This window comes from Gopherus evgoodei, chromosome 24 (genome assembly GCF_007399415.2).
Source record: "Gopherus evgoodei ecotype Sinaloan lineage chromosome 24, rGopEvg1_v1.p, whole genome shotgun sequence".
Lineage (NCBI taxonomy): Eukaryota > Metazoa > Chordata > Testudines > Testudinidae > Gopherus > Gopherus evgoodei.
Genome location: NC_044345.1, coordinates 2922534 through 2939668, shown reverse-complemented (window position 1 = coordinate 2939668; position 17135 = coordinate 2922534). Strand labels below are relative to the sequence as shown.

Sequence of the window (17135 nt, the reverse complement as noted above, 5' to 3'; positions counted from 1 at the left end):
CCCAAGAGCTTACCCTGGCTCAACACAGCTGCCACCGCTGCGCTCTCGGAAATTAGCTACACTGCAGACACCACATAGATTTTTAATCTTCTCTCATCTGGTTTCATTTGAAGATTTACCCTGGCAAAGCTGTGACTTATCCTGATGGCAAGGTACAGGTCTAAAGAAGCTTGGAAGGTGCGGGTGAGACATTAAGGATGCAAAAGATCCGCTCATTCACTGGGTCCATCACATGTCAGGATAGGCTACAAGTACCTCGGGGAGAGGTTGCATAGGCTTAAGGGAATAGGAATCCGAAGAACCAAGGCACCCAGGTTCTAGGTTTCCAAAGAAACCATTTTGCACCAGGATGAACACAGAGAGACTCTTTTGCTCCCTCAACTAATTGCAACAGTTTAGAGGTGATGCCCCTAGAAAGTGCAAGCCCTCCTTGTTAGTGGGTTCCGTGCAGTTCCCTCAATAGGAACTCCATAGTCTCTGTGCTCTTTGTGGGATAGGGCTTGGTGTTGCAGGAGGGATCTCTTGGCTTGGCACAAGGCAGGTGCAGACGCATAGAGGTTTATCAGCATCTGTGGAAGATGCTGTCGAAAGGGCAGTGGATGGGAAGCTGATTGCTAGCTCAAGACAAGCTAGGAGGGGATGAAGATCTTACCCCTTGGAAGAAGGTGAACATGATGTTCCTTGGTAGCATCTGAACATCTGGCACTTTATGAAGGGCTTCAGCAGCCGCCAAGTGGGTCACGAAGGAGGCGACGGCGCTCTCTGCCCCTGGGGCTACGTTCCAGAAGAATGAATGGCTGTCAATCTGTGAGCACAAGTGGGAGGAGTGAACTTATGCACATATGGAGAGAAACTAATACAGGGTCACTGGTGAATTGTGGACTGAAGAACAGGCAAACCCAACTGTATAAGACACAGCCAGAACTTTCACCCCCAAACTGAATCCATCCTTGAAGCACAAAAGCAACTTGCTCTGCCAATGAATCTTACCATACTGCTCCCATAGCTATACCAGTCCTGGAGCCTCACATGGAGCTGTGCCAATGCATCTCAGTCCTAGGCTGCAGCACATACTTGTATTCCAGGCCTGGATCTCTTGTAAGCAGTACACGCCAACTGTGATGAGCTATTAATGGTTCAACCAATGTTCACTATAGGCTAGACCAGTGGTCTCCAAACTTTTTTGAACGCGCACCAAATCAGTAAAAAAATTTTGAGCACACACCCCCTGCTCCCAGCCGAACTGTCAAAGTGAAAAAAAACCAACAGACTCTTGGTCAAACTGCCAAGGGAGAGGAAACAAAACAAAACAAAAACAAAAACAAAAAAGCTGCTTGGACTCCCCAGCCCAGGAAAATTAGGCATCACCACCTACTCGAGTAGCAACAATGATGACTTCATCCAGAGGGTTTATTTTGCTGGAGGTATTGATGGGTTTCAGCGTGCTCCACACATTATAATCAGACAGAGCGTCGCAGACTTCTTCTAGGAAGCAGAAATAATATGGTTCAAGAGCAGGAACTTTGGCAGTAACAAAGAACAAGGAACGGAAGCTATTCTTTGGCCAGTTTGGGAGGTTCATAGCTCACTAACTGATCCAACAGCACCAGGCCCCCTTCCAGTGATCGGGGTGAAATCCTGACCCCACTGAAATCAATGACCAAATTCCCATGGATTTCATTTTGATCCCAATGTCACCCTGTGTTTTCACTGCTCCTCTACTATTTCGTCTGTTCACCCCATTATCCCCAAAATAAGTCAATCCAAGTAATATACTTTGCGGGCATTAGGTCCTTTCTCACCCCTTATCTCCCTTTCTCGGGGATGTCCTGTGCTGTAGAACATTGACCTCTGGACCGCACGGTGTCTCATTGCTTTAACTGTGAACGATTTACATTACAGTGAGGAAACTGGTGTCACAAAAGTATTTGATTAAGGAAATTAACTGCACGTTGTTCTTCTGTTTTGCATATTTAAGTCTCAATAGTCTGGCAGGTTCTTGGGCTGTACACTGGGATGGAGGCCGGTGCCATCACTCCAAACCCACAGGCAAAAAGGAATTTGAGACCTTAATTCAACAAAACCACTTTCCCCAACCAAGGGCCAAACGGGCTGTTTGCTAGGACCACATGTCCTGTAAATAAAGACAGATTGCAGCAACAGTCACCTTTAGCACAGAGGCGTGGTCTGTGGTGACTACAGGTCCTAGCAGGCTTTACTTTGGCTTGAATGCTGCCTTCATTACAGAACCTGCTGTGACCACAGACCACTCCACCATGTTAAAGGTCAGAGTGTTGCGGGGTTGTATTGTACAAAGCTATGGGTTGTTTCCTCTTTCTAATGCACACACCATGTCACACTTGAATTCCCACCCCGCCCTGCTAGGAGTGCACTCACCTGGGTTGAGGCTGAAGGCGGTCTGGAGGGAGCTCCGTCTCATGCAGGTAACCGTGTTGGTGACAGCATGCATGTGAGCGAAAAGCTGCATGGCACACAAAGGGTACTCTGGGACAGAGCCATTCTGCGGGAGGTTATGGTCTTGGTAGCACTGAGACAGAAATATATATCAATACCTCGCTCTAATACAGCAGAGTGGTCTAGCTGATAGGACATAGGACTGGGACTCAGGAGACCTGGGTTTTACTCCCAGTTCTGTAACTGACTAGCCGTGAGAGCTTGGGCAAGTCATTTCACTTCCCCTCCCACCATTTGTCTATCTTGTCTATTTAGAGTGCAAGCTCCTTGGGACAGGGACTGCCTAGTACTGTATGTACAATGCCTAGCGCAATGGGGCCCTGGTCTCAGGTAGGGTGCACTGCCACAATATAAATAATAAAAGCAGAGAAAGAAGTCTTTCCCCTTAGACAGCATCTTTTACTTGAAGACCTCAAAGCACTTTACACAGGCTCCCTGAAACAGCAGCGTGTCCCCTCTCTGGCTCCTACGCAGTCCGTGCCCCAAAGCACCGCCCCCACAGCCCAGCCAATGGGAGCTTCGGGGCGGCACCTGCGGACAGGACAGCGCACAGAGCTGCCTGGCCACACAGGAGCTGGAGTAGGGACACGCCGTTGCTTTCAGGAGCTGCTTGAGGTAATTGCCATCTGGAGTCTGCACCCTTGATCCCCTCCCCTAGCCCTGATCGCCCTCCTGTCCTCGGTCCAGCCCAGAGTACCCTCCTGCACCCCCAATCCCTTATCCCCAGCCCCACCTAAGAGCCTTCACCCCCTCCCACACCCCATCCTCAATTTGGTGAGCATTCATGGCCCGCCATACAATTTCCATACCCAGATGTGGCCCTCGGGCCAAAAGGTTTGCCCACCTCTGTGTTAAGGTATAGTACCTGCTTAATAACTTGAGTCTCGTTGGCATCTTCAAGTAGAAAGATGGGGAAATTGAAATCTTCGTAAGCAAGCCCATTCCCGAGAGGATTCCACGCAGTCCAGTTGCAGTGAGCATACTGAGGGCCGTAATCATTGGAATAGACACCTGCGGGCATTAAGAAACGGGCATGTCAAATCATTGAGGGAACAGCGCAGACCGTTGGAAAGGCAGGGCCTGCTGCGCAAATTGCAGCAGGAACAGAGAGACCATCACCACAGGCTAGGAAACCAACCGTGAAACGAATAGAGATGGATTCAGTTGCCGCATGTGGGGAAAACAGAAGAGACAGAGCACTGCCACGTGAAGAGAATGATAGGCACATGCAAAGCCATCATGTGCCAAGAGGTTGGCAGCAGCACGTAATGAGCATTTATCACATGCTGAGAGAGTGGAAGATGCATACAGAGAAACATTGTACTGTGAAAGAGAGACACACACCATTTTCTGAGATCCATCATGTGCTGGAAGCACCTCGAAGCATTTACAAAGTGCCAGTCACTGTAACACCTACATGCTGTGTGAACAGCATGAAGGTGATGGGATGACAAAAGCCAACATACCAAACTCACCTTGTGTGTTTCTACAGCACCTTTCATTGCAAAGCATCCCCAAGTGCTGTACAATCTATACGTACTATAGCAATCACTTCCCACACCACCAACCTGCAGCCACCTCTGAGGTGGAACACAGCAGTGGGTTAGCAGCCCACAGCAGTGGGTTAGGGCAGACAGTGAATAACCATTGAAGTGAATACCCAACTGAGCCTGCAGGGGGAACGTAGGGAGGTAGTATGGAATTTAGAGGGCTGGAATTTGGCCAGGACCCTGGGATTAAAAGTGCAGTACTACAAAGAGAGCCACAAGACCTTTTAATGACCACAGGTGGTCAGAATGAGTTTCATCCCTCATCTGAAAGAGGAACCACAGAGAGACCAGGTCAGTCTGTGTGACACAAGGAAGAAACCCCTTAGTGAATCACTAGCATAACTTTCTAGAGCACCTCAGATGTTCCTTGGAAGGTCTCCCATTTGCATACTGACCCCAAACCAACCCTTGTGAAATCTAACAAGAATCCAGCACAAACTGGTTACACCTACAGAATGTTAACAAGCCTAAATTGTAAAGCAATAATTCACTCACAATCCCACAGCAAGTGTAAAGCCACAGGTTGTCAGTTTTTTGCAAAACGCTTCTTCCTACGCTGATCATCCCCTCCTGAGTCAAACTAAGAAATTAACGTTTCCTCACCAAATCCATCATTTGGGCATTTTAAGCCAGGGGAGAATCCTTGTGCGGGGCTGGGTTTGGAGATGGCCACAGCCAGCCCAGAAATTCGAGAGGATCCCTTCAGCTGCAGCATCAACTCCCTGGAACAAAGGGAGAATGTGGATGAAACAGACCCTCAAATTCCCTGGCAATCTTACCACAAGGAAAGATTTAGGCCATGGGTTCTCAAACTTTATTCCACTGTGACCCCCTTCTGACAAAAAAAATATTACTACATGATCCCAGGACGGGGGACCGAAGCCTGAGCCCGCCCAAGCCCCAGCACCCCAAGGGCTTCAGCCCCAGGAGCGGGGCCTGTAACCTGAGTCCCAGTACCCAGAGCCGACACCCTCAGATTTCAGCTTTGGCCCCAGGCAGCGGGGCTTGGTTTTGGTTTCAACCCCAGGTCCCAGCAAGTCTAATGCCAACCCTGGTGACCCCATTAAAACGGCATCATGACCCACTTTGGGGTCCCAACCCACAGTTTGAGAACCGCTGATTTAGGCCAAGCAGCAGTAAAAGTATCACAAACCAAAAACCATTCCATAAGCTGCACCCCCCCCCGTGAGATAAGTATTTGCATTTTACAGACGGGGGAACAGAGTCATTAGCAGAGCCAGGAGAGAACCCAGGAATCCTACTGAGTCGTCTATTGAGACACTGGCCTGTACAGGTACCAGCGTACAGGAAGAAAACTCCTCCTAGTTTTCCAATTTACTTTTCTAAAAGTAGGCACATGGATCTGGTTTTCAGTGGTGTTCAGCACCCACAGCCTACAAAGGGTGCTTCAGAGGCACAGCACTGCCAAAAACAAGGTCTTTGGGGACCAGTTCCCAAGCACCCATCTCAAGTGAATTCAGAATTCCAGATTTGGCTGCTCAAACACACAGGTGCTTGTCCCGAGGGCCCAATGGCAAATGTGGCCACTGGATTTAGGGCTCTTGTGTTTGCAATTTGGGCACAGGCTGCTTTGGCAGAGAAGAGGTGATTAAGAATCGTTAAAATTCACCATAGCTCCTTACCTGGTGAAAAGCTCCCCGTCTAGCAGTACCATGTATGGGGGATGAGGTCCATCAGTAAGCACCCATTTCAGGTCCTGGGCCTTCTCCACCACATGAATTACTCCTGTGTCTCCATTCATGGAGGCTGCAGAGAGAAAGACAGAATGCTCCATGGCTCACCAAAATCCATTTCCCTCAAAGCTGTACACTTCCTGGGCACTTCAGTGAAAGGAAGATCAACATATGGGATTAGAGGAAAGAAGCGACTGACTTGCACAGATCAGTTAAGAGATGACCAACAACAAAAAAAACCCACAGTGGGATAGCCGTGTTAGTCTGGATCTGTAAAAGCAGCAAGTGGGTATTCACCCATGAAACCTCATGCTCCAATATGTCTGTTAGTCTATAAGGTGCCACAAGGACTCTGCTGCTTTTACAAAAAAAACACAGCCATCCTTTAGATAAAGGCTGAAAGAGTTGTTTAAGAGATAATCATACTAATCATCTGCCCTTTTAAGGCAGATTTTATCTAAAGATTTTGAAGTACTTTAGGTACATCAATGAATTAAAACATCACCTGCCTCTTGGGGGAAGAGGGAGGATGTTGAGTATGAACCTTACTTTATACAGGGGAAATGAGGCACAGAGATGGGAAGTACAAAGAGGAAATAGGAAAAGTCAGCCGTCAGTAAGTGGGGAATGTCCAGAAGAGAAGGAAAGAAGGGAATATATCAGCTGAGAGTACATCTGGGGAAGCATGTGCAGTGAGATAGGAGGTGTCCTAGCAGCAGAGAAGCCATGTACAGGACTGATCAGGGCAGGAATCAAATCACAATCGAAAGAAAACAGGGTGCTTAACATTTTCCAAAAGCACTTATTGCATCAGAGACAGCTAAAGATACACAGATGTGATCCCATTTCCCGGTCAGTAATTGCTGTAGTTGTCATGGGAGTATTATGGGATTGGGAAAGGAGATGCCCATAATAAAATCTGTATTAAGAGGTGGCTCGTACCACTATATGAGATAGTTGGAGCACCAGCTAGGGGAGAAGGCCATGTGCAGTTAGTTGTTCTGCCCTTTAACTGCTGCTGACATGGTCCATGTTGGAGAGCGGTTCACTCTGAGGACACATACTGAGACTCAACCACAAATTAACAAAATGCTGAGTCACAGGAAACCCTTTCGGCACAGCACCAATAGCAGCAGAGGAACTTAGATCAGTGCTCCTTCTCTGTCATCTCAGCAACCCACAAACCTCAGTAGTACAACAAACCCACAAAATTAAAAACAAACTAAAAACACAGCCCATGGAGAGTTTTAAAATAATACTCTAGACAACCAACCAACTCTGGAACCAATTCGACAAGAACAAAAGAAATGTGACTGCCCAGCAGCATGCTAGGCATCCGCCTTACCGAAGTAACTACACATGCTGTAGTTTATCAGTAACTGTACAAAAGACAAGGAAACGGACACAAAACTACATTACAGAAAACAATACAAAGAAATTTCACAATGAGAGGCCTGTGTTATAGAGGGACAGGTCAGTGCACACGGCTCCTGGGTTTTGGGAGGCTATTAAGGAAACTTTTGAGCCCTGGTGAAATCTAACTATTTAAATAAGAGGAAATCTCCTACTGTCATCTCATGGATATTAAGCTAATTACATATGAATGTGATAGGACTTGGCACCAATAGAGTGTTGCCAACTCTCACCATTTTATTGCAAGCCTGGATTTCATGATTTTAAGCCAATCTCAGGATTTCTGAAGTGCCTTGGGTTGGGAATACTGGGAAACAGTGAAGTGACACCTAGTGCGACCACACCTGGAGCATACAGCTTTCATTTTTTGGCACTACGTTATTAGAAAGACATTGACAAACTAAAAGTAGTTCAGGAAGAAGCTACAAAAATGATGAGTGTTCTCTCAGTAAGTGAAAGAGAGGTGATTGCCTCTTCCACTTAAAGTAAAATAACCATTCACAACACTTACACTGACAGCCTATTTGATGAGTGGCATTCAAAAGACGAACACACGGGGCAGTCTTGTTTAAGGGGATATAGATTTTCCTCTCTACAGAATTGCCCCAACAGAAACCTGAAGAGAAAGAAACAAAATTCAGGATAAATAAGAGGTCACGCCCACTTGGTTCTGTAACAAGAACAAATTCAATTTCATTTAGGTCTTGTTGCCTTCTGAGTGAAAATTAAAGGCACCTCACTCAAGTAATTCTTAGACTCTCTGCTAAATGCCAGCTGAATAATTCACTTCCCCATAAATTCCCTTGCAGTTTTAACTGAAGTAGTCTTCATTTCCTATCACTCCCAGAGCTGCATACTGTTGATACGTGCTGTTTAAAAGCTATCACATACCTAACCTGAAGAGGCTGCTTTTCAGCCATGGATGGAGCTCTGTGAAGTCTGGATGAAAGATGCTATATGCAACATGAACCAATTTAGAAATGCAGCAGAATACAGAAGTAAATTCTCAGTTCTGTTGCCCGACAATCATTACAAAGGCACACCAGAATTCCCACATCTCTGAACCAACAGTTAAAACGAGGGTGGATTAATCTTTGCAATCCATACACAGAATCTGGAGCCAGAAACGTTAGGGTTCTAATCCCAACTCTGACACACACTCAATAAGAGACCTCGTGCAAGGCCATATTACTTCTGTGTGCCTCAGTTTCCCTATCTGAAAAACATGTGTAATAGTAACCTTTCTGACAAGGGTGCCGTGAGGATCAACGTTTGAATAACATTTTCGAAGATACTAAGTGCTAAGTAAGGACTGTGATTCTTATTAGAGCAACAACAATCCTAAACTCTTGTATAGCAGTTTCCAAAGGTCAGTATCATTATTCCCATTTTCCTGAGGGGGAAACTGAGGTGAGAGGGGTTAAGTGATCTGCTCCACGCCACGCCCAGGCAAGGGCAGACCTAGAAATAGGAGACCGGATTCCGAGTCCCAGTCCAGTAAGCTCATAAAGCATTTCAACACATCTTTGTGGCTCTGCTATTTACTCAATCTTTTACCTGGGTATTCTTAATTCTGGGTAAGTGACAGAACTGATGATCAGCATCACTTTTAGAGGATACATAAACGATGTATTGCCTTTGCAATTGCACAAACATTACAGATTTGGTAATAATGCCACACCATAAGTATAAGATACCCTATTTCATTATTTTCTATTTACTGCAGTATTTCAGAGTGAAATTTAATATGAAACATGCTACAAAAAACAAAGTATCCCCAATTAAACTATATGCAAACTGGGATTATTTCCACAACACAGGAATCTAGCATCTCAAAATAAAAATCCATCGACTTTAACGTGCACACTAAGCGAATGCAGTGAGGCAGAAGGCAGCGAATGAAGGATGATATCTGATGGAAGCTCCCAAAGTCGCTGTTCGTTTTACCCAAACAAAAAGTCAGCCACAAAACACTAGCATGGGTTCAGCATCACAGTCCCAGCAAATAGCTCAGTAATGCCTGTCATCGCACACCGGATGCCCACCCACCACCTTTTAGCATCATGCCTTGGGAGCTCTCAGCAAGTGGGAAGAAATCCCAGTACAACTAAGCTGTGCAAGAACAAATTCCCAGCCTGCCAGGACCGGAGCATCACCAGCCTGCTGCTGACTTTACTTTTCCATCAAGAGAGACACTTGTTTATCCGAAGTCCTTCTACAGACACTGTCTGCAACTTCCCTTTCGACCCAACTCCAACAAGGTCTGTATCAACCCTCCACTTCTCTGCCCGCCCCATCCGACCTGCCATCGCCCCCCAAAGCCCAGAGGGCAGAGACCCGCCTGCCACCCCCCGACAGGCCCCAGGGAAAAGGAGTCCCCCCCATCCGACCTGCCACCGCCCTCCAAAGCCCAGGGACCAGCCTGCCACACACACCCCCATAACCCCAGGGGGAGAGGACGCAGGCCCAGGGGGAGAGGCCCGCCTGCCGCCCAGCTGCGCACAGCCTCAGGGGGAGGGACACCCCCACCGCCGCCCCCGCATAGCCCCGGGGGGAGGGGCCCGCCTGCCATCACACCTCAAAGCCCATGGGGAGGGGCCCCAGCCCGCCGCCTCCCCCATAGCCCCAGGGGGAGGGGTCCCAGCCCACAGCCCCCCCCATAGCCCCGCAGCCCCAGGGGGAGGGGCCCCAGCCCGCAGCCTCCCCCCATAGCCCTGTAGCCCCAGGGGGAGGGACACCCCCACCGCCGCCCCACATAGCCCGGGGGGAGGGGCCCACCTGCCATCGCACCCCAAAGCCCAGGGGGAGGGGCCCCAGCCCACAGCCCCCCCATAGCCCCGCAGCCCCAGGTGGAGGGGCCTCAGCCCGTAGCCCCCCCCCCATAGCCCCGCAGCCCCAGGGGGAGGGGCCCCAGCCCGCAGCCTCCCCCCATAGCCCCAGGGGGAGGGGCCCCCACCGCCGCCCCGCATAGCCCGGGGGGAGGGTCCCTAGCCCCGCCTCCTGCCCTCACGGGGGAGCGAGTCTCACCGCAGCCCAGCACGCAGAAGAGGAGCCCACGGAACAGGGTCTCCGCTCCCCGGCGCCCTCGCTCCCCGGCTCCCATTCTCCAGCCGGCCCCGGCCGCCATCTTCTCCGCGGCTTCCGCTTCCTCCTCGGGGCCCGGTGGGGCGGGGGGCGGGCCAGGTCCCTCTGCGCGTGCGCGCGCACAGCCGGGAGCGCCTCTCTGGCCTGAGGCGGCCTCCCGCTCTATGGTCCCGGGCGGAAGCGGAAGTGGGTGCGTGGCGGTTCCGGGGCCGACGTGGAGGCTCGGCGCTGAGGGGCGAGTCCGGGCGGGGTGTGGGAGCCGCGGCACGATGCTGACTAAGTTCGAGACCAAGTCGGCCCGGGTGAAAGGTACCGTGACCCCCCCCGCCGCCCCTCCCCCACCTGCCCCCCCGGTCCAGGCTTGACCCCCGCTCCCAGCCCCCCCCTCCATTCCTGCCCCAGGCCGCCGCCTTTGGCTCCGAAACCCCTCACCTGCCCCCCCCCGCCCCAGGCTCACCCTCGGCACCTCCCCCGACCCAGCGTGTAGACACTGGGCCCCCAAGTAAATAAATGCCGCCCCCCCCTTGCGTTGGGAAGAGCCCTCCTTTAAACGCCGGCCTGGTTATTCCTAGTGTTTGCTGGAGATGCTCCTATTGCAGTCCCTGGATTTGTGGCTGTTGTCATAAGGGTTAATTATATTCACCCCCCCCCCCCCGTAGCTGATGGTCAAATAAAAAAAGTTGTCGTGCTGTTGTCAGTTTATTAATCCATGTTTCTATACTATCAAATTGTTTTTTAAGCCGTTAATCGTGTCTGAGTGTAAAGCAGCGTGCACTGCCCTTGGGGACTTTGGCTAAGGTTTTTGAAAGTGGTTAGTAATTTTGTGCCTTGCATGGTGCCAGGTATCAGGGGGTCGCCGTGTTAGTCTGTATCCACAAAAACAAGGAGGAGTCCAGTGACACCTTAAAGACTTCAGATGCAACTGAAGAAGTGGGTTTTTTACCCATTGAAGCTTATGCCTAAATAAATCTGTTACTCTTTAAGGTGCCACTGGACAACTCCTAGTAGTTTTGGGTATCCAACTTCTGGCACCTTAAAAAGACCTTCTTTTTTGAAAAAATGCTAACCCTGTTCACTTCCTTTGTGTAGTTAGAGATTGAATTTAACTGAACACTTGACCACTGTGCTTCTCTGCGTCTCTGTCCTTAGGGCTCAGCTTTCACCCAAAGCGGCCCTGGATCCTAACGAGTTTGCACAATGGAGTGATCCAGCTGTGGGATTACCGGATGTGCACCCTTATTGACAAATTTGATGAGCATGATGGTAAGTAAGTTTGGAGTTTGAAAAAGTTGAATGCAGAGGGCTTGTTGCAGAAAATGGTGCCTCCTTAAGAGGAGAAAAGATGGGCTTTTGGTTGAAGCACTGGATTGAGCCACAAGAGGTCTGGCTTCAGGTACTTACTGTGCCACAGACTCCATCTGTGATCATGAGCAAACCACTTACTACTTGAACATGCTTTTCTAGGTGTAAAATAGGGAAAAGACTTCACAGCGCTGTTATGATGATAACTTCATTATTGTATAAAAGTGTTAGATGTTACGGTGCTGTAGCTCTATAATCACACAGAAGAGAGCTTCTTTTGCATTGTCCTGGGGGGAATGTTGTCTCAGAAAGTTGTATTTGACCTCAGAGTGTCAGGTAGAGACAATTTATCAGATTAAAATGGAGTATGATGTGACAGAATGGTTCTGCTCTAATGGAACAGCCTGCTCTGACTGTCAGTTTGCCTTCGTATACAGCTATTAGCTGTCTCCCTGTGTTTCACCTGCCTCTTCCCCCTACAGGACCAGTCCGAGGTATTGATTTCCACAAACAGCAGCCACTCTTTGTCTCTGGAGGTGACGACTACAAAATAAAGGTAGATCAACTCTTCCTTCCACCCCCACCAAAAAGTGTTGGTGGGCAAAGGAAGATGGGGAATTTGACAAGATGTGTAAGGAATGTGTGTTAATTTAGTTTTCTGTGGATGAGGAGGAAACGGTGGGTGGATAGAGATGAAAAAGGGAAGTGTAGAATTCAGGATTTTGCTCCTTCTGAGGGCGGTAGGAGTAATTAAATGCAGCCTGACAATTTCTGATGAGCTCTTTTGCTGGCTTTACCCAGAACTGTAATGTAAAATGGGAGAGACCAGTTTGGGTATGAGTAAAAACCTCATGTGTTAAATGAGATGGCAGAAGAGAGCTGGACAGAGTTTGGCAGGTCCCTTCCACTGGCCTTCTGTCTCATACAGGTTTGGAATTACAAACTGCGCCGCTGTCTTTTCACGCTGCTCGGGCACCTGGATTACATTCGCACCACCTTCTTCCACCATGTGAGTCTCCTCGCTGTGTAACTTCATTGATATGCACCTCACCGCATTACTTTATAGGAATCTCTGTGGCTTCCCTGAGTAGGGCTCTTTCCTGCAGATGTACAGTGCACTAAGTGGGCTGGGTGCTATACAAACAGGAACACCTGATTTCTGCCCCAAAGATCTTACAATATGAAATCATTCATGGGGACAGTTGGTACCTCGAACTGCAGAGCTCACTGGAAGCTTCTCTCCCTCCATTGGCATTTGGAGCACAGATGGGGATATGCGGCTTGTTCTTTGTGCTCGCTAACTTCTCGCTTTTGCTGTTTGAAATCATATAAATGATACTTACCCAGAACAATTACAATAAGTTTTTCAGTGGAAGAGCAGCAGCAACCTGCAAAAACACACATCAGTCCTCTGGTGAGGCAGATGCTAGTATGCATCTTGACACCCTCAGGAAAACAGGCTTTGAAGGGAGTTTAGTCCATCAATTTTTTCCTCTGAGAGTGGTGGGTTACGATCTAGTCCCTGGTCATCCCCTCTGTTGCCCATCTATGCTGAAGCTCTGTATGTGTGCAAAGCAAGGTGTGGCAGAGCCCTGCAGGACACTTGCAGAAATAATCAGTGCTGTATTGAGTGCTCTATATAGGATCAATTATACCATCACTTTCTCTACCCTCCTTTCTCTTATGTGGGAAATGATTCTACAGTAGAGCTGTAATTCTTTCCTGGGATAGCTGACCCAATGAACTAGAAATCCTATGGTTATCTCCAGCTGTGTTGCAAACCGTTTGGAGGGAAATGTGAAGAGTTGTTTCAGATATTAATTATTAAATGTGTTGTGTTTTTTAGGAATACCCCTGGATCCTGAGTGCTTCTGATGATCAGACGATCCGGGTTTGGAACTGGCAGTCCAGAACCTGTGTTTGGTAAAACAACTAGTGCTATAGAAATAACAACTGGGGAGACACGAGTCTTCTTGAACCTTCGAAATGAACAGAGGGTCAAAATCTGCTGAACTCTGTGTCTTTCAATAAGACATTTTGTTGACATTTCAAAGAAAAAACTAAAAATTCTTTCCCCAACAATTTTAGAAAAAAATTATTCTTTTTTATTAAACTGGCTCTGGAAATGAGGTAGGAGTAAGTTCTGAAGTCCCATCCAGTGCAGGGTTACGTCCTCCACTGTAGTTGTCAATTGTGAAATAACCTTAGCAATAGAGTTTTCATCCATTCCTTCCTTAGAGAGATCTCTAGGTAATCTCTAGCAAATGGTGTTTAAAGTGCTTTTTTAAAAAAGCTCAGGTTTCTCTGTTCCCTCTTTATTTCCCTCATTTCAGGAGCTGGGCTATTTTTAAGTAGCATTCCCACATAAACAAAAGTTAGTTTAGAGTTAAAAGTGCTAGATTGTGGAGCCACACATGCAAAATCTGAGAGAAACAGTTAAGTCCTTCAATATCCCATGAAAACTTCACTCAAGAGTTTCCCTTAAGGGATGCCTCCTTTTCACTACCTTCATCTCGAGCATCCCACAGGCACCTTTGAACTTTGGTTGTGTTTACTGCTTGTGTGTTCCAAGAATTAATGTAGGGTTGATGTGGCTTCCATCAATTGCACTGTACCTGGTTTTGTGTCAGAGGTATGTGGGCTGTGTGTAGGGATGAGTTTGACAAGAAGACTTTGAGTAGGGTTTTGGAGGGTTTTTTAAATGGCTTCTCTGCTCATTTTCTTCCTTTTGTTGGTTCACTTTGGTGGGCTGTGCAATCTGTCAAATTAAACCATCTTCAAAAGATTTGTGTGTGGGAATTTCCTGGGTTTTTTAGTAACTGTGTATCTGTGTTGATCGTTATTCATGTGGATAGCTATTCACATCAATATATATTAACCCTTGTCTGTTCCCCTATGAAGTAATGTTTCCTATTTATTCCTCCCTCTCTGCCCTGCGGAGTTGTCTTCCTTCTCCATACTCCCCAGTATGCTCCTCTCATGGCTTTGCTCCCTACCAACCTCCCCAAATTCCCTACTAGATTCAGCTTTGAAATGTTGGTACAGATCAGACTGTGCGTTGCTGCCTTGTTGATTTAAATGGTGTCTTCTGTCCTCTTTCTTGCAGCGTGCTGACAGGACACAACCACTATGTGATGTGCTCCCAGTTTCATCCCTCTGAGGACCTGGTGGTGTCGGCCAGCTTGGATCAGACTGTGCGCGTTTGGGATATTTCTGGTGAGCTGCCCAAGTCGAGGGGGTATCCAGCAACAAAGCCCAGTTCAAAACTGCAGTCGTTGAAAGCAAAGTGGGGAAAGAACTAGCCAGTTCAGATCCAGGGAGGAAAAAAGGCCGCTATTGAGTCTGAACCACCCACAAAGAAAAGCCGTCAGAGCGTGACAGTTGTCTCCACTGATGGTGGTTTATATCCTTCAGTCTCCCTTGGATGTCCCAGTCGGATTCTTTAGACCATGCAGGAGATGAGTTTCCCTACTGAGGAAGGGACACGGCACTGTCACTAGATTGGCTTTGCCTTTGTCATCAGGAAGTAGAAGCTGCAGGCTCAGTTACAGGGTTCTATGGGACACCTTCATCCCTTGGGAAACATTGTTCCCAGACATGCATCTGACGAAGTGAGTATTCACCCATGAAAGCTCATGCGCCAATACTTCTGTTATTGTATAAGGTGCCACAGGACTGTTGATTGCATTGTTCCCAGAGTCAGCAGTGTCCCAGAGATAAAGTGATGAATCATTCTCGGAGAGCCCTGAAATGGCTTCTGTGTTGACTAAGGAGCAGAGCTGATTTTTTGATGTCCCTGCTGTTGTTAAACAGCAAATGGAAGAAGAGATCATTAAGGCTAGTGGCTGCTAGTCCACCGATGTCCCTGTCACAAAGATGGAGTGTGGTCTAGAGGCAAGGGTCGGGAACTGAAAGTCAAGACGCCTGATTACTATCCATGGCTTTGCTGCAGACTCACCCTGGTCTGCACCTATAATTATACCTGTCTTGCAGGGGCTATTGAGAGGGTTAATTAATGACTGCTGGTAAAACACTTTACGGTCCCGTAAGGAAAGGCTATGCTAGATACAGAAGTTGAAGCGAATGCTAGAGATGCAGATAAGTGACGAAAGGCGGGAAGGGAGGGTCTGGTCCAGGAACAGCACCAGCAGTGTTACTGCATTGTAGGATGTTCCAGAACTCGAGTTGTAGCCCTTTACTCCACCTGCTACTTTCACCATTGCAGTTTTGACTGGGTGAGTTGCTCTGTTTGTAGTACACGCTCAGACATGACCAGCTGTGTCAACAATAGGAGCTGGGGACAGGCTCTTTGAATATTTAAAACCTGCCCCCCCTCTCTATTGCCAGCATGGGGAGCTTAACATCCATTCTGCCTGTAACCTCACTGCTACATTCAACCCACATGCGCTCTCAGCAGAGTTCTTATAGCCAAATGGATTTGGAGAGGGTACAGTTTTTTCCAGCTGATCTGTGATGAGGGGGTTTTAGAGACTCTGCTATAGATGCTAAATTATTGATTCAGCTGCCACTACATTTAAACATCACTGGGCTATAATGCTAGTGGGAAAACAAACTGAGGGTGAGTGGGATTTTTGCAAGGTCACCCCTAATCTGAGTTCTGTCCTTGGTAGCTTGGCTCTAGCACAAAAGGTCTATTGGAATCAGCCTTTGTTGCATTCAGGCTGCTGTCAGTTGTGGAGATGCACGTGCGTCTTACAAATTAAGGGTCCGGCCTGGGTTGATAGTGACTTAAAAACCAATCCTGAGTGGTGCTGAGTATCTGCAACCCCAGTTGACTTTGGGAGTTACGGATTCTCAGCACCTCTGGGGAGTAGGGATGTTTGATGATTTAAGTGAAATGAGTTGGTTGGTCTTGTTTCCTCTCCTAGTGGCAAATTGTCCAGAGACCTAATCACCGCACAGTTTTCACCCGTAGCAATCTCAGGAGAGAGGCCATGGAGACTGTGGGGGAAGCATTGCTTCTTGTTGCCCGTGATGTATTTATTGTGTGGATAGAGGCCTTCTGTCTCCATGGCTGTCAATTTAGCATCTTTCTCCAACACAGATTCACGAGTTAAAAATTGAAGGCTCCTTGTTCTGCTGATCTCCTGAGAGCGAGTGTCAATGTAGCCAGCGTGAGCTGGCTTCTAGTTGCTGTATCAAAAAGCATGAAAAGCTGTGACATAACAACGCAATTGCCATGTGCTGTGGCGTGACGTCTCTTGCTTGTGGCACTAACGTTTACCCCAGAGTTTACAAAATAAGCACCTATCTGTTTTGCCTCCCTGTTACCAGCCCTGCCTGTTACCATTAACTCTGATGGAAGATTCTTCACATTAGCTTGAACTGGATGATGCTTTTTTTGTTCCTGTAAAATAAAACAGCTTCCCTTTAACCTGCCTTTCCCATCTCAAGAGCTAATGTCTGTCACTTCCCTGGAATCTTCTTGTGCTTTCAAGGCTTTGTTGAGTAGAGCTGGGTGATTGGTTTCCAAGCAGGAAAAGTCAGCCTGAGGGGTTTGACTGGTAATCCAGCATCCTGCTATTGAGGAGATCTGGAATACAGGTTGTTAGGGGCTGGGAACATCAGAGGTGATGCTAAGAGTCCCAGAAAGGGT

The 17135-nt window shown here is 47.9% G+C and overlaps 2 protein-coding genes across 5 annotated transcripts in view; one reads left to right on the top strand and one right to left on the bottom strand.

Annotated features, from left to right (window-relative positions):
• The window catches only part of NCSTN (nicastrin), a 43094-nt gene extending 32806 nt beyond the window's left edge, over positions 1-10288 (bottom strand). For 2 of the 4 annotated variants that reach the window (XM_030541988.1, XM_030541986.1), the window contains exons 1-8: positions 10160-10288; positions 7644-7748; positions 5669-5792; positions 4629-4747; positions 3341-3486; positions 2398-2548; positions 1376-1485; positions 653-805 (exon numbers count right to left, since the gene is read on the bottom strand). In XM_030541988.1, the coding sequence (XP_030397848.1) occupies positions 653-805; positions 1376-1485; positions 2398-2548; positions 3341-3486; positions 4629-4747; positions 5669-5792; positions 7644-7748; positions 10160-10259 (1008 nt within the window). In that variant the 5' untranslated portion in view covers positions 10260-10288. The remainder of the gene's footprint in view (positions 1-652; positions 806-1375; positions 1486-2397; positions 2549-3340; positions 3487-4628; positions 4748-5668; positions 5793-7643; positions 7749-10159) is intronic. The other 2 variants (XM_030541987.1, XM_030541990.1) reach the window with 2 other exon arrangements.
• Positions 10289-10398: 110 nt separating this feature from the next.
• The window catches only part of COPA (coatomer protein complex subunit alpha), a 32773-nt gene continuing 26036 nt past the window's right edge, over positions 10399-17135 (top strand). Inside the window, exons 1-6 of the mRNA XM_030541839.1 lie at positions 10399-10525; positions 11366-11479; positions 12001-12074; positions 12447-12527; positions 13365-13441; positions 14625-14734. Of these exons, the coding sequence (XP_030397699.1) occupies positions 10486-10525; positions 11366-11479; positions 12001-12074; positions 12447-12527; positions 13365-13441; positions 14625-14734 (496 nt within the window). The 5' untranslated portion in view covers positions 10399-10485. The remainder of the gene's footprint in view (positions 10526-11365; positions 11480-12000; positions 12075-12446; positions 12528-13364; positions 13442-14624; positions 14735-17135) is intronic.